At 43.5% G+C, this 20551-nt stretch overlaps 1 protein-coding gene across 2 annotated transcripts in view; it reads right to left on the bottom strand.

Annotated features, from left to right (window-relative positions):
* DHDDS (dehydrodolichyl diphosphate synthase subunit) overlaps window positions 1-18363 on the bottom strand; it is a 38209-nt gene extending 19846 nt beyond the window's left edge. Inside the window, exons 1-6 of one of the 2 annotated variants that reach the window (XM_044938090.1) lie at window positions 18207-18363; window positions 17560-17675; window positions 15484-15600; window positions 10572-10714; window positions 7096-7212; window positions 6044-6145 (exon numbers count right to left, since the gene is read on the bottom strand). In XM_044938090.1, the coding sequence (XP_044794025.1) occupies window positions 6044-6145; window positions 7096-7212; window positions 10572-10714; window positions 15484-15600; window positions 17560-17622 (542 nt within the window). In that variant the 5' untranslated portion in view covers window positions 17623-17675; window positions 18207-18363. The remainder of the gene's footprint in view (window positions 1-6043; window positions 6146-7095; window positions 7213-10571; window positions 10715-15483; window positions 15601-17559; window positions 17676-18206) is intronic. The other variant, XM_006055452.3, reaches the window with a different exon arrangement.
* Between the last annotated feature and the right edge of the window lie 2188 nt (window positions 18364-20551).

Genomic DNA, 20551 nt, shown 5'->3' on the forward strand with positions numbered 1-20551 from the left:
ATGAGGGTTCAATCCGTGGTCAGGGAACTAAGATCCCACATGCCTCAAGGTTACTGAGGTCGTGAGCCACAACTACTGAACCTGTGTACCACAGGGAAAGATCCCACATGCTGCAACTAAGACCTGTTACAGCCAAAAATAAATAAACAAATAAATAAAGGGAAGAATTATTAAAAACATGGGACATGGAAGAGTGCTCATATTACATTAAGCAACAAAGCATGATTAAGGTTGTAAGTTGTTCACAGTGTAATTTCTTCTATTAAAAATATTTGTCATTATTGGATTAGTGTTTTAAAAAGATGACTCTGGCTGAGCTCCCAGCCATAGCTGATCACCACTTTTGTCAGCATCAGCTCTGTGCCTTGCACATCACATCCCTTACTGTGGTACATGGCACCATGGATTACATATTAGCATTCACACACCAGACTGTGAAGTGCTTGAGGGCAAGCCCTTATCCTGTTCTTCATGCAGAGGACTTTGCCAGGACAAAGGAAGACTTGTTCGAATAAATCAATCAATGAACCACTGAAAACAGATCTCAGAAATAAATATACACTAGTTTTCCAAATATAAATACATCTAAAACGTGTTTGACTATGTACCTTTTCAAACAACCTAGAACTCAAACACAAGTAACAGACATTGTCACAGCCTGCTAGAAAAGATCAACACAGTAGTTAAACACACACACATACATAGGCACACAAGAAGACTCAGAAGGAAATACTTCAAATCAAAACTTTACTGGCAGCTTCCCTGGTGGCTCAGGGGCAGGGAATCTGCCTACCAGTGCAGGAGACCCAGGTTCGATCACTGAGTCGAGAAGAGTCCACGTCTCAGAGCACCTAAGCTGGTGCGCTACAACTCGGTGCACTCTACCTACTGGACCTGTGCTGTAGAGCCCGGGAACCATAACTAGTGAAGCCCGAGAGCTCCGTCTCCGCTATGAGAGAAGCCGCTGCAATGAGAAGCCCACACACCACAACTAGAGAAAAGCCCAAGCAGCAACAAAGACCCAGCACTGCAAAAAATAAACCCGTTACCAGGACTGTTGCTGAGGGTCGAATCCTGAGAGATTTAATTTTTCATCTTTATATAGCTTGCAAATTTTCTCTAATGATTACCTCTGACTTTTATAAAAGTATGCATATATTGCGGGGAGGTTGTATTCTTTTTAAAAGAAGTATTTCTATTTAGGATAATGGAAAACTTCTGGAAATAGTTGTGATGATTACACAACACTGTGACTGGACTTTATGCCACTGAATTATAGTAAAAATGGTTAAAACAGTAATATTTACATTATGCATGTCTTATCACAAAAAAAAGTAAAATATCTTCTGGAAGGATATTGGTACAAATATTCCACAAGATAATGGCTCCTCCCTAGTAAACTACTTATTTCAGGATACGGCCAGCCTAAAATAAAATCAATTAAAAACCTATAATGGAGATACGACATCAGCTTTGGGAAGGGAGGCCTGGCAACAGTGAGTATCAACAAGACAGTGAATGGCCTGTAAGGGAGAGTAAGAACGTGTCACTGTGTTCCCAGTACCATCTTGGAAACACAGACCCTTTTCTAGAAGGTACAAACTCAGAAACGCGCCCTGTGATAACACCATAGTACATTTCTCTAGCATTCAATTTATAAAGAAGATGGTGAAGAACATAGGCTATGGAAGCAGATGCAACTGAGGTGGAGTCCAGGCTGTTCCACTTAGTTTATGTGACTTTAGGTTAGGCAGGGCAACTAACCTTTTTTTTTTTTTTTTTTTTTTTTAATTTTTCGGTTGTGCCACATGGCGTGCGGAATCTTAATTCCCCCATCAGGGATTGAGCCCCACCCGTTGCAGTGGAAGCACAGTTGTAACCACTGGACTGCCAGGGAAGTCCCAACTTATCTTTTTAAACCTTAGTTTTGGGTTTTCCAGATGGCACAGTGGTAAAGAATGCCAATACAGGAGACGCAGGACATGTGGGTTCGATCCCTATGTCGGGAAGATCCCCTGGAGAAGGGAATGGCAACCCACCCCAGTATTCTTGCCTAGGAAATCCCATGGACAGAGGAGCCTGGAAGGCTACAGTCCATGGGGTTGCAAAGAGTCAGACATGACTGAGCATGCACGCACCCATGCATATAGCCAGTCTTAGGGCTTCCCTGGGGGCTCAGTGGTAAAGAATCCCCTTGTCAAAATGCAGGAAACACAGGGTCAGTCCCTGAGTCAGGAAGATCCCCTGGAGAAGGGAATGGCAACCCACTCCAGTATTCTTGCCTGGGAAATCCCATGGACAGAGGAGTCTGGCAGGCTACAGTCCATGGGGTTGCAAAGAGTCGGACACAACTTGGTGACTAAACAACATGAGTGGTCTTATAAAGTGGAACAAATAATAGTCACTGCCTTATATGAAAATCAGATGAGACTATGCATGATAAACTCAGTCTCATGCCTGCCTCATAAGATCTGATAACTATTAGATATTAATTTTTATTTTTATACTTTATTATTGCTTATTTCAACCTTCCTATAAGGCAGTCAGTATACCACAGTGAAAGACAGCACAGGCTCTGGAGACAGGCTGGAAATCCTAGTCAACTTTGTGAACTTGGTTATTTAACCCCATGCTGTGCTGTGCTTAGTCGCTCAGTCGTGTCTGACTCTTTGCAATCCCATGGACTGTATGGCCCGCCAGGCTCCTCTGTTCATGGGGATTCATCAGGCAAGAATACTGGAGTGAGTTGCCATGCCCTTCTTCAGGGAATCTTCCCAACCCAGGGTTCAAACCCAGGCCTCCTGCAGTGCAGGTAGATTCTTTACCAACTAAGCCACCAAAGAAGCCCCATTTAACCTGCTGCTGCTAAGTCGCTTCAGTCGTGTCTGACTCTGTGCGACCCCATAGACGGCAGACCACCAGGCTCCCCTGTCCCTGGGATTCTCCAGGCAAGACACTGGAGTGGGTTGCCATTTCCTTCTCCAATGCATGAAAGTGAAAAGTGAAAGTGAAATCGGTCAGTTGTGTCCGACTCTTAGCGACCTCATGGACTGCAGCCCACCAGGCTCCTCTGTCCATGGCATTTTCCAGGCAAGAGTACTGGAGTGGGGTGCCATTGCCTTCTCCGATTTAACCTCATAGTGAGGTTCAATTTATAAAAACAGTATTTACCTCAAAGCATCTATCTAAGGATTAAATGAAGTATATACATGGGCTACTTATCAAGTGCTGGCTGCAAAGAAAATGCTTAGTAAACACTAGCAATTATTATTAACACTATGGTTTTAAGGGGAAGATAGAGGCCTGCAGAGTGTTAAGACCTGCTCCAGAGAGTTTATTAACTATCATTTATGCTCAACCTAATTCCTTCTTCTGTAATTTGAGACTCAAAAAACAATCTATTAATATGGCTGCTAGAAAAAATATATATATACCCTGGAAGAAAGGAAAATGAGGAGCTGGATAGTGGTAATGAGAGAACAGAAAAATTCCAACTATGAGAAGAGTAGAGCCTGGCTGTAGTGAACTCAATGACTCTCTGTTATAAATATGGATTTGCCTAAAACTGAAGAACGTAAAGAGCACTGCCTCAGGCCCTGATCAGCCCAATCTGAGCTGAACATCAAGCTTCCTGAACTGGTGGTTTGAGAGACAGCCTCCTTACCTGAGTAACCTGCCCAGCCCACGCCATGTCTGCATGACTAACCCACACAGGCAAGTTACTAAACCATGCAGGGTAGAGAAAATGGATATGAGAAAACTTGCTAGGCAAAAAGCAAGAAGTCAGTGGCTGTGCAATGTGGGAGGAACATAAATCATCCTGTACTAGGAGGCGACATCAGAGCTCTAGTCCCAGGCATGAAGGCATATTAAATCTGCTTGCTAAATAGCTTCTTTTCCTTTTAGCACAAATATTTGTAAATGCATTAAATGTTAACTGTAAAGCACTAAGAATATAATGAACAACTATAGAATCATCCTAGAATCAGAAAATTACCAGTAACTTGCATCTACTCATATATCCCTCATCTACTTATATCCCATCTTCCTGCCCAGCCCCATGTTGCCAACTTAGCCTGTATCTTCATTTTTTTCCACTAATAGCTAATTTTCAATCCACGTATTAACTGACCTCTGTACACTGTTTGATACTGTTGCTCCCACCCCACCTGCGCTGATGAACACCTTCTTTACTTGCTTTCTATAATACTGGCAGCGCTTTTGTTTCAACCTTTCTGGTTGTTCATTCTCTTTTCCCCTTAAGGCTTCTTTTCCTCTACCCAGCCAGTTTTCTCAAAACTCTATCCAAGGCCTTCTCTTCTTCTCACTCTAGAATCTCCTCAGATTCCTTAGGCCCTCTCTTTGCATCAGTTACCACACTGTTACCCCAGTCCCCACCCCTCCTCTCTACTGTAGACCTGACATCTATGCTCAACAACTACAGGATATCCTAGACCAAATTCCTGACCTTCTTCCTCAAACTGCACCCTCTCAGGGTTCTCAGCACAGTGAAGGGCACCACTGTCCTCTGTTGCATAAGTCAAAGTCACCCATAACACCCACCTGGAGTCACCCACCAAGTTTCCCAGCATCAGCCCACCAAGTCTTCTCAATTTGATCTGCTGCATTACTCTTGATGCACTCTGGGCTATTCCACCATCACCACCATAATTTAAGCTCCCTTCCAAGTACTCTCTGTTTGAATTTTTCCCAACAGTATTTGTGCAACTAACAAGCTCCTCACACAACTGCCTCTTTCCCCAGCTATTACTTATCCACCCACCCCCTTGGGAGGTCACTTATCACTCATTTCCTTTGGAGAGCCTTCCATACTCGGTCCATTCCACTTAAGTATAAATTCTTATTGAACCACGCACCAATGCCTTTATCACGCTTAGCATCAATGTAATTTTATGCTGACTTGTATGACCTTGATAATGTTTGCTTCCCTTGCCAGAGCACCATGAAAACAGGAAATGCATGTTTTTTATTCTTACCACTATATCCTCTGTATATAGCAATGTGCCTGGCCTTTTGTAGGCACTTAAAAAATATCTGTTTAACGAATGAATGATTGATTGAATGAATAAAATTACGTAGCACAGAAAGATCATTCAGCTATTGGGGAGAAGAGGGATTCATAAAATAGCCTTACAAACTATCTCTTTTTCTTCTTATATAATTTCATTCTCACTGAGAAACTTCTTCATTTTTAATTTAGTTTCCCAGGAAAATAAAATTATATCCAAGAGGAGAGTCAGAAAAATTCCTGGGTCCCAAGACCCCATATGTCAGGACAAAACCTCTGGAATCAAGACAGTTTTTGATAGAAGTCCCAGCTCTGGCACTTGTTAGCAGAATGACCTTGGGAAAGTCATTTCAATGTGAGCTCAGTTTTCTCATCTATAAAATGGAGAAAAGACTCAAATCTCTTACACTTAAGAATATTAATTTAATAAAATACAAAGCATAATGTATTACCTGGGTTTTTTTTTTTTTTTTTTTGCTACTTTATTTTACTATTGCTGTTGTTAGTTTACTAATATTATTACCAAAGGTTATACTCATCATAGAGACTGAGCAGACAGATGGCTTTCAAAGTCTCTCCCAGCTCTAAAAATCCCACCACGTTGTTAATGATGAACAACTTTCTTTTTGAAAAATACCTGAATCTTGTATGAACTGTAACATGACAGGTCTAAAGGACAATACCCCCCAAAAGCTGCATTCCTGAAAAATCATTCCTAGAAAAACTCGGCCAGAGGGCCAGGAGGGCATCATGTTTATTGCATGCCACAGTGTTGCTATCCTGCTATGCCATTTTTCTGGAACTTCTTGGTATGTGGGGAACACAGAGAAATTCTAAAGCAGGCTATAAGAAGTCATTCTGAAACTCTAAGTGAGGGGAATCACCCTCACCTGCATCTTTCCACATACATTCCTGATCTGACTTCTGACCCACGCACATGACTTAGGAGGAATTTTATGGCTTGGTGCATGCCTGCTTTCCCTATCAGTCACCATGCTGAACAACTGTGGGTACCTGGGATCCAGCAGGCCTTGTTCCACTCCCCAGGCCATCTCTCTTACAGCACTGCTGATCTCATGACGGGATGTGTAAGCAAAACAGATGTTCAGGAAACACCTGAGAAGGGAAGAACAGAATAATTTACCGAGAGGGACAGGGAGTAAGAAGCAGAGTCCCTGATTACAGAGCACCCCCTCTGTGGTAGAACACACATCAAAGGTTAACCATGGTTACCTCTGAAAGGCGAGATTATTAGTTTTTTTGAATTTTCCTATTTTCCTTGGGAAAAAAAACATTAGTTTTGTAGTGAGAAAAATACTAACTGATCCTTATTATTCACTTAATCTTCTTGCCTTCTGCTAGCACCTGGCTTTCAGAGGATGTGAATTCATTGTAATTATTAGAACAAGTAGAGAAGAATAGGAAGGAAATGTGATGTGAAACAAATCCACTGCCAAATATACATTACATTGCAAAGCCACACATAATGAAGTTTGGATTATTAAACTCTGTTCCCAACTGCATCAGCATGCCCTCCCCAGGTCATCCCATCTATTGGTTAAAGCAGTGGGACAGAAAGAGAATTTCTTGAGGGATCTGTCTTCAGAGACAGGGATAATGCCTGATACATTCCTACCCCATCCTCTTGTCAATTAAGAAATATACACAAACACAAACATATATATTTAAATATGTATATATATACATTATATGTATGTAAATAGGTACACACATATATATACATGCACAAATATATATATATATATTTATATACTTAAATATGTATGTGTGTGTACATATATGTATATATATATATAGGAGGGGGCAAGGCCCATGAAGGATGAAGATAAGAAACTGCATGTGTGAACATACACACATGTAACAAGGTACTGCAGAAACATCTCCATCTGCCCTATAGCTGAAGGAAGAAGCTTCTAAGCATCTGAAACCAAGTCCTTGTTGCCTCTTATACCAAATGCAGGCCAAGAAAGGCCTAGGAAGTCTCCCTAAAGTTAGAGGGAGTCAAAGATTGATACAGACCCCTAAGGGAAAATCTGAAAACTTACTTGTTGTAGTTCCTGGTGGTCTGCACAGCCTGTGCGACCAGCTCCTGGAGATCCAAGGGCAACAAATGCAGATCACCCAGGACCCGGATACATACCCCATACTTCTGCAGTTTCTCCCTAATCAGGGGGGAAAGGAGGAAGGTTTGGGAGTTGGGACAGAGCACCTGCTGAGCTGGAGAGAGCAAAGTGCTTAGATAATACTCAGTTACCAGTGTGAGTGCTTTCCTGTGTGTCAGGCACCATTCTACATGTATTATTTCATTGCATGCCTTCAATGTCTGCGAAAGGAGTTTAATACATTCCCTGTTCTCCAGTGGGAAACTGAAGCTCAGACAGAATAGGCTGAGGCTCAGATAGGGATTACCCAAAGTCAAAACAACCATCAAGAGCCGTGTCAGGACTGAAACCTAGGTCTGTCTGATTTGAGAACCCAAACTTCTTTAACACATATTACACTGTCTCACATGTCCCTGTTGGCAAGCTGCATCACATGGATTCTCTGCTATCTGTCCCATTCTGACAGGCAAACAAACTCAAGGGCAGGAGTTGTATTACTGGTTACTTTTGTTAACTTCTCATGAAGTGTAAGTATAGCAACATCTAACATTAATTATATGTTTGTTAATTGCCAGACATTGGTCTGTGCTTCCCTGATAGCTCAGTTGGTAAAGAATCCGCCTGCAATGTAGGAGACCCCGGTTTGATTCCTGGGCTGGGAAGATCCACTAGAGAAAGGATAGGCTACCCACTCCAGGATTCTTGGGCTTCCCTTGTGGCTCAGCTGGTAAAGAATCCACCTGCAATGTGAAAACCTGGGTTCGATCCGTGGGTTGGGAAGATCCCTTGGAGAAGGGAAAGGCTACCCACTCCAGTGTTCTGGCCTGGAGAATTCCATGGACTGTATAGTCCATGGGGTCACAAAGAGTCGGACACCACTGAGCAACTTTCATTTTCACTTTTTCAGACATTGGTCTAAGTGTTTTACATGCATTCCATTTTTACATCTACCTTTGAGGCAGACACCATTATCATTCCCCTTTTACAGATGAAGAAACTGAGGCCCAGGGAGGTTAATTCGTTCAAGATCAGGCAGCTGGTGAGTAGAAAGTCAGATATTGAATCAAGGCAGTCTGGTTCTAGGGCCTGTCTTTTTAATCACGACATTACACTGCCTCTATATAGTAACTCCCAAATGGCAGAGTGAGCATGAGCTCACTGTTTCCTAGTCAGCTTCTTGCACTTGGGAATGCTAAAGAGAAACAGAATGACTAATGTTTGGAAAACAGGAGCTCCGTAACAAGAAGTATACTGTGGGGTGAGGGTATCTGGCAGGTTCTGGAGAACCCTGATCCAGAGTTGAAGGCTGCACCCACAGCCTTTCCACACTGCAACCCTCAACCACATTTCTTCCAAGAGTGAAGCGAGATCTAATCACCTAGTTTTGAGAACCCACTTGAGTGCTAGTAGACAAATGTATACTCAAAATCAAGGCAATATTTGAATAAGAACACCTAGATTTGGGAATTCCTTAGCAGTCCAGTTTTTAGGACTCTGTGCTTCCACTGCAGGGGGCACAGGTTCAATCCCTGGTCAGGGAACTAAGATCCAGCGTGCCCTGGGATGCGGCCAAAAAAGAGAAAGAATACCTAGATTCAAGCCCTAGTGCTACTGCTTACTATCTGACCTAGCGTAACTGCTTAGCCTCGCTGAGCCTCCTACCTTGTATGCTGGGGGTGCTAACCATCTCTGCCTTACTGGGAAAGTGCATATGACCCAAAGGAGGGCTACAGGGAAGGAGTTGTGAAAGTGCTGGCAAGGAGCCAGGAGATCTGGGCTCCCAGCCTGGTTCTGCCACTAGTTTGCTGTGTGACCATGGGCAAGCCTTTCTCTTCTTTCCACCAGGGTTAGTTTCCCAACTGATGAAACCAAACTAGACCAGTGGTTTTCCAAACTTCTTTTAGCCAAACAACTCTTTCTTTGAATCAAATCTGAAACAGATGCCCAATATATAAGAGATAAACACAAAGCAGCACTGTATACCTTGTTCCCTCTGGGTCCTTGCACGCTCACCCTCACAACAGTGGGGTTCTGTGGCACACTACAGGAAAACCACTGCTAAGGTTTCTTATTGCTCTATCCAGGACTTCATAACCAAGACCATGTCCTCTACTACTGACTGATTAGAACAATCTCAGGAGCACCTTTTAAGAACTCTAAGATTACCTCCTGTCTCTTGGAGTGCAGTATAGTAGACAACAGCTTAGCTCCAGAGTCAGAAAGATTCTGTCTGTTTTGGCTCTGTCTGTCTGATAGCTGCACAACCCAAGATACACACCTAAACTTCTCTGGTTTTTACTTTCTTCCTCTTTACAACTGGGATAATAATACCTTTCTCACAGGATAATGTGAATATTAAACGAGAATGCACATTAGGCTCAGGGCCTGACACACAGTATAAGCACTTTAAAAAGGCAAAATTAGTGTGAAATACAGAAGAATCTGAACACCTGAGATGTATCCCCATTACCTCCATCCCCAGTCCCTTGGGTGTGACTTCTGAGCCACAAAGGAGGCAGTAATCTCTGTGGCCCAGAGTTTCACCATCTTAACATGGACAGTGAAGCCTGGCTACTCTCCCCTCACCCAGACCCACATAGGGACAGAAATGACAGAACTGTCCTAGGCCCAGCTCTGCTAGAGCTCTAAGTATTCTGTTCTCTCATCTTCCTGGTCCTGGAGTGAGGAGGAGCTGGGCAGAAAATGGTCATAATGAAGACTTTGGGGCAGTCCAGGCTGGAGAGAGTTCCACACTTTGGGGCAAATAATTTCCACCAAACTTCCTCTTCGTCCCATTCTGGCTTTGCTTCCTGAGTTAAGGCTTAAACATAATGACAGATAAGACTTGTACTGACTCATCCCCATAAAGGCCTTTTGTGCATCATCCAGTTCCTTCCAAGGGAATATACAGGGAAGTATAGTTGCTTTTTAGGGATGACTGCACCACAGAAAATGACTTTTTCAAAGTTTCTCTCACTCTACTCCCCTGGTCACAGCTTACTGGTCCCAGGATACAAATCTGATCTAAGGTGGGCTGCTTAGAACTAGAACCAACTAGGGTTTTAGTTCATTTTGGGCTGTGCTCTTGAAGTAGACAAAGCTGGTCTGTGGAGCAAAAGAAGTAAATGTCCAAGGAGGCATTTAGAATCCATTATCTAATGGATTTCAATTCCTGACTTCAGTTTTACCTGAGGCTCATCATACTTGTCCTTGAATTCTATGAAATACCTCTACACCCTCAAATAAATGATTCCTTTGAAAAAAGAGAAAAACTAGCTTGTCATACTTGCCACCGAAGAGGTCTTATTAACAGCAGATAGATTTAGAGTTCCTTAACTAGCCCCAGAAAAGAGAGCTGAGGGTTAGGATAAGGCTGGAGGTGGTGGAAGGACACACGCTTCCCTCTGATAGCATCTTACTGTTCTTCCATCAGGCGGCTAAACTTCTCCCGGGCCAGATCCATTAGCCCGTCTACTTCACTCTTGGAGCGTTTGAAGTTCTCGATGCTGAACGCATAGACTGTCACCTCCAGGATGCCCAAGTTCAAACACCAACGCAGAGTCTGAGGGGGAGAAGGCAAGGAGCTAGGATACAGGAAAAGCAGGAAGGGAAACGAGGCATGCCTCAGCCCCATCTCAGTGCTGGAAGTGGGAGACAGACTTTCTTCCTTCCCACTCTGGGTAGAGCTAAGATAATACCAGAATAGTGAACCAAACAAGCAGAAAGCCACCAATTGAGAGACTGAAAAATGCAAACTTAATGAGTATTATTATGCTGATGCTACCGTGGTTTACTAGAAAGAACTCTTCACTGAGAGAGTAAAGTTCTAGGTCCTAGCCCCTGACTCCATCACGCACTTGCTATGTGACTGCCTGCATATCATTTAACCTCTCAGGGCCTAAATCTCCTTATCTGTGAAACGGCATCACAATCCATCCCTCACCAGGTGGCTAAAGGTACATAAGAACACAGGTAGTACCACTCACAGCATCATTATTCCAGAAGACTGAGAGGCTGATGAGTTACAAGAAAACACGCAACAACTGCACAAGTGTGTAGCATTTAAGTCTCCAAAGTGTTTTCACATACATTATTTCATTTGAGTCTTTAAGCAACCCCTTGAGAAAGGCATTATTGTTTTCATGCCTACTTTATAGATAGTAAAACTGAGGCTCGGAAAGTGAAGAAATGTATCAAAAGTCCACAGCTCTACTGTATGAATCCATTATGTGAGGTTCTAGAACAGCAAACATTCATCACACTGAGTGACAGAAATCAGAACAGTGGGTGCCTGTAGAGAGGAAGAGGAGGTAGCATAGGCTTTCACTGTGGGGGGGGCGGGGCACAAAGGAACCTTCTAGAAAGATGGAAATGTTCTATATCTTGATAGGGGTGTGGAATAGACAGACAAGTGCAATTGTCAAAACCCCAAATTTGTGCATTTCCCTGTATGAAATTACATCTCAATGAAAAGAGAAGTAAAATTCAAATTTAAACTCAGTCTTCTGGTACTTCTCTAACCCAGTGCCACTAAAGGTGGAGAACAAACTGGAGCTGAGAACAGCAGTGCTGAAACAGGGAGCCTAGAGGTTAAAGGCAAGGGACAGAAGACATTCAAACAGAACTGAAGAAATAATGCTGAAGAACCACCTTTCTAATTCGCTATCAGACACACAAACACATTAACTGCCAATAGGCTTGGGCCCTGAAGACCTTACCAGGCCGCGAACTTAGTGGGTACATCCGGGTTGGAGCCCACCATTGACCTCAGTCAGTAAAGACGCTCATAACAACTTCAATTTTTGAGCACTTCCTTTACGCCAGCATGTGCCACATGCTTTTCATTGAACCATATTATTTAATCCTTATGTTATTTCCCCATATTGTAGATGGAGGAACTGAGGCAAAGGGAATCTATGTAACTTAAAGCAGGTCACAGAGCCAGGAAGTGGCAGAGCAGGGGTGCCGATGAATTCTAAGTGACCACAGAGCTTAAGCTCCTAAGCACTAGGGCAAAACCGCCTCTAGTCACAAAAGAGAAACTTCAGGTCAACAGACCCGAAGACTCCACAATGTTGGAGAGAATTCCACAACCACTCATTCAAGGCAAAAAGCATCATTGTGCTGGCTGTGTTCTTGAGCCAGGAAGCCGAGATCCATGGGCTAGAGTTTCACAAAGATCAACACAGTCCATTGGTATCGTTAAATTTAATGTTTCCCAATTTGCAATAGGCATTAAAACCATAAAATGCCGATGACCTCTGTTGGAGTCATCTCCTTGTTTGGTCCTTTTCCTAGTTTAATCACTTAAGGGCCCGTGTCCTGAAAAACACCTCAATCTCAGGATGGGTAGTTACCCCTACTTTTGCTCTGGAAATGTCACGTCTAAGAATTTATTCTAAACTAGTGCCATTTATCAAAGTGAAAAGTGAAAGTGTTAGTTGCTCAGTTGTATCCAACTGTTTGTGATCCAATGGACTGTAGCCCGCCAGGCTCCTCTGTCCGTGGGATTCTCCAGGCAAGAATACTGGAGTGGGTAGCCATTCCCTTCTCTGGTGGATCTTCCTGATCCAGGTATTGAACCCAAGTCTCCTGAATCGCAAGGGGATTCTTTACTGTCAAAACCACCAGGGAAGCCCAGTACCATTTATAATGTCCAATAACAGTGGAGCAGCTGAACAAACCATGTCAGATCCTCAGGATAAAATGTTCCACAGTCATCAAAACATACAGGTAGAAAGGCTATATATGAACCTAGAAAAATACTTGCCCAAAAGAAAAAACAAGGTTATCAAAGCTATAGATAAAATATAGACCAATGGAACAAGATAGAAAGTCCAGAGATAAGCCCACACACCTATGGGCACCGTGTCTTTGACAAAGAAGGCAAGAATATACAATGGGGAAAAGACCAGTCTCTTCAATAATTGGTGTTCGGAGAACTGGACAACTACATGTAAAAGGATAAACTCAAAATGGACTAAAGACCTAAATGTAAGACCAGAAACTATAAAACTCCTAGAGAAAAACATAAGCAGAACACTGTATGATATAAATCATAGCAAGATCCTCTATAACCCATCTCTTAGAATAATGGAAATACAAACAAAAATAAACAAGTGGGACCTAATTAAACTTAAAAGCTTTTGCATAGCAAAGGAAACTATAAACAAGGTGAAACGACAACCCTCAGGAGGAAATAATAGCAAATGAAACTGACAAAGGATTAATTTCCAAAATATACAAGCAGCTCATACAACTCAATAGCAGAAAAACAATCAACCCAATCAAAAAGTGGGTAAAAGACCTACCCAGACATTTCTCCAAAGACATCCAGATAGCTAATAAACACATCAAAAGATGCTCAACATCATTATTAGAAAAATGCAAGTCAAAACTACAATGAGATATCACCTCACACCAATAAGAATGCTGCTAAGTCGCTTCAGTCGTGTCCGACTCTGTGTGACCCCATAGACAGCAGCCCACTAGGCTCCTCTGTCCCTGGGATTCTCCAGGCAAGAACACTGGAGTGGGTTGCCATTTCCTTCCCCAATGCATGAAAGTGAAAAGTGAAAGTGAAGTCGCTCAGTCATGCCCAACTCTTAGTGACCCCATGGACTGCAGCCTACCAGACTCCTCCGTCCATGGGATTTTCCAGGCAAGAGTACTGGAGTGGGTTGCCATTGCCTTCTCCCCAGTAAGAATGGCCATCATCAAAAAAATCTACAAACAACAAGCGCTGGAAAGGGTGTGGAGAAAACGGAACCCTCTTGTACTGTTGGTTGGAATGTAAATTGATATAGCCATTATGGAAGACAGTATGGAGACTCCTTAAAAAACTAGGAATAAAACTATCATGGGCTTCCCTGGTAGCTCAGCTGGTAAAGAATCCACCTGCAATGCAAGAGACCCTGGTTCTATTCCTGGGTTGGGAAGATCCCCTGGAGAAGGGATAGTCTACCCACTCCAGTATTCTTGGGCTTCCTTGGTGGCTCAGCTGGTAAAGAATCTGTCTGCAATGCAGGAGATCTGGGTTTGATCCCTGGTTGGGAAGATCAGCTGGAAAAGGGAACAACTACCCACTCCAGTATGTCCAGGAAGACAGTATGGAGATACCACACAACCCAGTAATATCATTATTAGGCATATACCCTGAGGAAACCATAACTGAAAAAGACACATGTACACCAGTGTTTACTGCAGCACTATTTACAGTAGCTAGGACATGGAAGCAACCAAGATGTCCATAGACAAACGAATGGATAAAGCAGCTGTGGTATATACACACAATGGAATATTACTCAGCCATAAACAGGAACACATTTGCGTCAATTCTAATTAGGTAGATGAACCTAGAGCATATTATATAGAGTGAAGAAAGTCAGAAAAACAAATATATATTAAAACATATATATGGAACCTAGAAAACTGGTATTGATGAACCTATTTGCAGGGCAGCGATGGAGACGCAGACATAGAGAACAGACATGGGTGGGGGGTTGGAGGAGAGGGTGGGATGAATGGAGAGAGTAGCATAGAAACATATACACTACCATATGTAAAGCAGATAACCAATGAAAATTTGCTGTATGACTGACTCAGGGAACCCAAACCCCCTATAACAACGTAGAGGGGTGGGAAAGGGTGGGAGGTGGGAGGGAGGTTCAAGAGGAGGGGACGTATGTATACCTATAGCTAATTCATGTTGATATACGACAGAAACCAACACACTATTCCTGAAACTCCAATTCTTTGGCCACCTGATGCAAAGAACTGACTCATCTGAAAAGACCCTGATGCTGGGCAAGATTGAAGGCGAGAGGAGAAGGGGACGACAGAAGATGAGATGGTTGGATGGCATCACCAACTCAATGGACATGGGTTCAGTAAGCTCTGGGAGTCCATGATGGACAGGGAGGCCTGGCATGCTGCAGTCCATAGGGTCACAAAGAGTTGGACACAACTGAACGACTGAACTGAACTGAAATATAAACAATTTTTTTCAAAAGCATAGATATAATTTTACGGATGTTAAGTCATGTCGAACATACTATAAGGACTGGGATGAGGCACAGAAAAATATAAACTGTTGATTAAAGTGGTAAGAGGAAACAATTTTGCTCTTATATCTAATACTTTGTAATGATTCACTAGACGATTTAATTTTTTGTGAATGTTGATATGAGACTTATAGCTAGCAAACAAGCAAGGAAGAAAACAAACAGCTATCAAAGCACTCTCAAACCACAGCAAACTCAGGGCTTGGATTTTAGCTATAATCCAATTCTCCCCAGACCATTCACCCTTGATTCTGCCACCCACACCCACCTCTGCCAGTTTGTTGAAGCCCTGTGAGTGGCCCTCCTGCCGCTCCACTTGGCACTTCTTGGCATAGCGACGGTTCCCATCCATTATAAATGCAATGTGTTTGGGCATGGGGCCTGCCTGTGAAGTAAGAAGACAAACGGACACATCACATAATACTCAGAGATAAAAGGAGACAATATGCCAAGCTGATAGGCTTGAGTTATACGATAAAAGTCCTGAGGAAGGGAATTGGGTATTCTGTACTTTTTTGCTCAATATATTAGCATTAAGCACTTTTATTTATTTCTATTTATGTGTTTATTGAGCCCTTACTACATGTCAAGTGCTATACTGGATTTTTTATAGTTCACCTTAGCTTTTTTTCCATCATACAAACATATGAAGTAAATAATATTATCTGCACTTTACACATGAGAAAACTGAGGCTCAGAGAGGTCAAGTGACCTGCACAAGTTACACAGCTAAGAAGAGACAACGTGGGGATTCACACTGAGGTCTGTGTGCTTTCAGAGTGCATGCCTTAACCATATGCCCTTAACCACCAGCTTGGTTTCATTAGCTTTCAACTGGAAGACACAGGAAAGATAATGACGGATGTGGTCAAATGTAGAGGGCATCCTCCTCATAAAACAGGTATCTACTTCCATCTGAGTCCTGTCACACAGGAATAGAGGCCTAAAATTGTTGGATCTTCTTATTTCACAAGAGAAGACACTCAAGATTTTTATAAAAATTTCAATGTCAGGAGCCACTTCAAAACAAACAAGAAAGGCATTTGGAAGGTAAACAAAACTTCTTATCTGGCTTAGAGCAGCCTTACATTGTCCACCATAGCAAAAATTCACTCCTTGGACTATTTTCCCTCACTGGAGGGTTTCTTCATAGACCGCTTCCCCTGCAACTCTCTGACATTTTCTATTTTCGCCCCTACATAGAGCTGCTGCTACTGCTAAGTTGCTTCATTCATGTCTGACTCTGTGCGACCCCATAGATGGTAGCCCACCAGGCTCCCCCATCCCTGGGATTCTCCAGGCAAGAACACTGGAGTGGGTTGCCATTTCCTTCTCCAATGCATGAAAGTGAAAAGTGAAAGTGAAGTCGCTCAGTCGTGTCCGACTCCTAGCAACCCCATGGACTGCAGCCTACCAGGCTCCTCCGTCCACGGGATTTTCCGGGCAAGAGTACTGGAGTGGGGTGCCATCACCTTCTCCGCCCTACATAGAGCCCCCCCCCCCCCCGAAAAAAATTCCAATAAAGTCATGAAGTTTGTTCTTCCCAACACAAGACTGCAGTGATTCCCTAAGGAGATGCTTTCCATTTCCTGCACCGCCTGAGATCACTTGGCATTTTTTGTGTGGGGAGGTGGTGTTCAAGGCTTACTCATAAATTCACTGCTACCCACTGCTTGGCAGCCTGGGGCTGAAACTAAGCTGACTGGCTCCAATCTCAAACCTTTCATATGCAGAGGATATAACTTTGCTGTGATTCCTAGAGAAAAAGTTGAGGGAAGATCCGGGGGAACCAAGGAGAGTGTAGGAAACAGTGACTATAGTCTTCAAATGGCTGAAAGGCACCCCCAACAATAGTAATTAAAAACTGCTAGACACTGTGCTGAGGGCTTTCTATGTAGTTTCATCTAATCCTCAAAACCACCATATAAAGTCACATGGTTAGTACATGACACAATAGGATGTTCATTCACAGTTGTCTGCCTCCGGATCCCAAACTCTTAACCATTATGCTCTACCATCACATCAAAGAAAGATTAGTTATTTTATCTAAACCCAGAGGACAGTACTAGGAATAACCGATCAAAGTTCTACGGAAACAAATTTCAGGAAAACCTAACAGCTGTGCTGCCCAGTGACAGCAGGAAGTCCTAGGTTTCCTGAAAACGCTGGAGTTAGGACAATAACTTGCCAGAAACGTAGACTTGCAATTCTAAGATTCTTTAACACTGCTAAATTCTATTACAAATCCATAAACGTCAGGGGTTACTCAATTTTAATAACAGGTTTTGATATAAGTTTACCCAACAAACCAAAAGGCCAGCTGGTGCTGTGGGCCACTGCTCACCTTTATGATATTGGCACAGAACCGCTCCCAAAATGACAGGTCTCCTTCTTTGACCCATGACATAGTTCTTGCCCCGGAGAAGCAGCACAGGACGATTAGACACCAACAAGGTAACTCTGTATAAACAAGAAAGAGAACCATAAGCCACCACGCCGGCAAACAACTACGTTTGACTTGCAGGGATGCACCAAAAATGGTAGAGAGCAGCCAGCATTAGAACCCAAAGGCACTGGCCTAAGCCTCTAGTCTTTCTCCACCCAGACTTATAAGACAACAGGACTGTGAGGGCAGAGGCCTTTTCTAGGCTCCACGGGCTTGGTGGAGCTTGCTGCTATATTCCCTTCTCCCTCAGTGTCTGCACCGCCTTTTTCTGAACATCTATTGAAAACGTCTGCTTCCTGTCACATCGTAACGCCTACATCCTGATCCTTCCCCCTTCTTCCTTTTCCATCCTCCCCCATGCAGCTTCTGACTTTCGGTGCCCCAGGTCGACAACCCTTTCAGCTACTGCACCCGTTACCTCCTATCCTAGAGATTTCCCAATTATTTGCTCTCTGTCACTTCCACTGTTCCTTTTGCCTGTCCCACAGCTGCCTCTTGCCCAGTCAATCTCTCTCCTCCAGTCCACCCCACCCTGAATCCAGCACCTTGACAAGCTCCACCAGCGCCTTCCAACTGCTCCAGTGGACCGACACTTCCTCACGACGTGGCGCTGGAAGAACACGTCATCGTTGGGCGCTGGGACACGCCTCTCCCGTCACCTAAGGGGCGGAGCCCTAGCCTGCGCTTGCGCGGCTGGAGGAGGAGGAGCGACGAGGCCCTCGTTCCCGGCCGTTCGAGCGCCTGGGGGTTGGGTGGGGTGAAGCGAATGCGAGAGCCAGGCTTTTGGGACGCGGTGAGGCGGGCGACTCGGCTTCGGGCCAAGTGTCAGGGACCTTGCTGGGGAAGGAGGGGTCCAGACCACCTGGGAGAGCCGCTAAGTCTGTAGACCATCCGGTTACAGGACAGGAATTAGGAGTCAGGGGAGCCTCATCTCAGAAATGCCGGGACTTCTCAGCCGCTAGCAGCAGAGTTAGGACTGCTGAGATAAAGGGGTAAGGCAGCGTTCTGCTAACTGTAAGGCTGCAGAATTGGCTTTAGAGCTGATACAAGTCTTACAAAGCCTGTGTTTACACCGTTTTGTCTTATTTAGTGGATTTAATCGTTTGCGAAGTTCCTGGCTCTTGTTAGTCTCACAAGACACTTAACCTCAATCCATTTTGTGCTGACTTAAGGCACACACATTTTAGGGTTTGCATTTGCAGGACCTACCCAAGGAACTCAAAAAAAGGATTAAGGGCAGAAAGAACTCTGCTTAAGAATGGCTTCTAAACTATAAGGCCATCAACTAACCCTGACAGAAAAATCGGGGGTATTCTTTCTGTACCAAACCTTTAACGAAAAGGGCTGCAGGAATTCAAGTTACTAACTCACAAAAGGAATTGGGAGTTTGGTTTTCTCAAAGGGCAGAAAACAAAAACTACCATTTTCAAAGAACCTTCCTGTTTCTAACTTTCGATTCCAGTGTCATCAAAGAAATAAGAGATACTGCAGTCATAACTCCCAATTCATTACTTTGTCTTCCACTCTTTATGATAAAAGGGTTATTTTTGAGTGAAATGATCAAAGCCCTCTAGAGATGAGTAACCCATCCATGAAATTTCTTTTCCATCCTTCCTGCTTGGCATCTAGGTTGCCTGTCTGATTACTTCAATTTTGCAGGAAAACCATTTACTGAAATCCAGTAGTTTGCTGCTTTTAACATCTTCCAGGACCGGCTTTGACTTTTGGTAGAAGTCCCTGGAGTGTTTAGTTGCTCCGTTGTGTCTGACCCTGCAGCCCCATGGACTGTAGCTCGCCAGGATCCTCTGTCCAATAGATTTCCCAGGCAATACTGGAGTGAGTTGCCATTTCCTTCTCTAGGGGATCTTCTTGACCCATGGATCAAACCATCATCTCCTGCACTGCATAATTGTTTACCAGTGAGCCACCAGGGAAACTTCTTACCCTTGTTTTTGTTAATGGGTTTTTGCACTTTGTGTGATAGTTGGTATGCTTCCAATCAAATAAACTCTTTTTATGGGGGAAGCTAGATGTTAAGAAATAGAAGGCTAGCGAACTTGTTAACATGTGTTTGTAACTAGTCAGTGTTATCTCCTCTGGCCTCACTTTCCCCAGGTTCCAGTATTTCCCTCCCTGGGTTGCTACAGGGGGTTAATTAATTAAGATTTGTAAAGGGCTTTGAGGAGCAAGGGACAAAGTATTATTAGGGTCTCATGCCCCAAGCCATGGCCCCATCCTTTCATCCCAGCCAGTGGCACAGGCAACCCCATTCTTATGCATGCCAAGCCCTTAATCCCCTTTGAATGTGGCAGCTTCCAAGGAAAGGACAAGAGGCCCTAACTAGAAACAAAAATCCACTGTAATGAGGTGCTAAAAAGACTGAACTTTCAAGATTCACTCCTAAGAAAATGGCTGAACCAAAAACTTAATGGTTCTTCTCATGACTTCTGAGTCCCAATCCAAGAAGGTGGAAATAACAGTCAGAGGAAGGCGCCTTAAATATCAACCAAGATGACAGTTTCAGTACCAATAAGTTTTTATTCATTGTATATTCCCAAGGAAAACAAAGGAAAGGGAAAAGGGTCAGCGTGTGTGTTACAAAATGATAGCAAATGGGAAAGGAAGTACCTGGCACAGCAAAATCAGCCATCAAATAAACACTGCCCAGATGGGGTCGCCAAAGCCCAAGGGGCTATGTCTCCTGCAGTTCAGGAATGAGAAGGGATGAGGAAAAGAACAGATGGGTACATGCTTTTCTACCCTCCCTCCCTCCCTCCCCATATTCAAGATTTCATACAAAGCTTTGGTTTCTAGCAGTAAACATGGAGTTACATTCGTCCGTCTGCTATTAAACAATCTTGTGGCTACTTTGACATAAGTTTCTTGCACC

This window comes from Bubalus bubalis, chromosome 2 (genome assembly GCF_019923935.1).
Source record: "Bubalus bubalis isolate 160015118507 breed Murrah chromosome 2, NDDB_SH_1, whole genome shotgun sequence".
Lineage (NCBI taxonomy): Eukaryota > Metazoa > Chordata > Mammalia > Artiodactyla > Bovidae > Bubalus > Bubalus bubalis.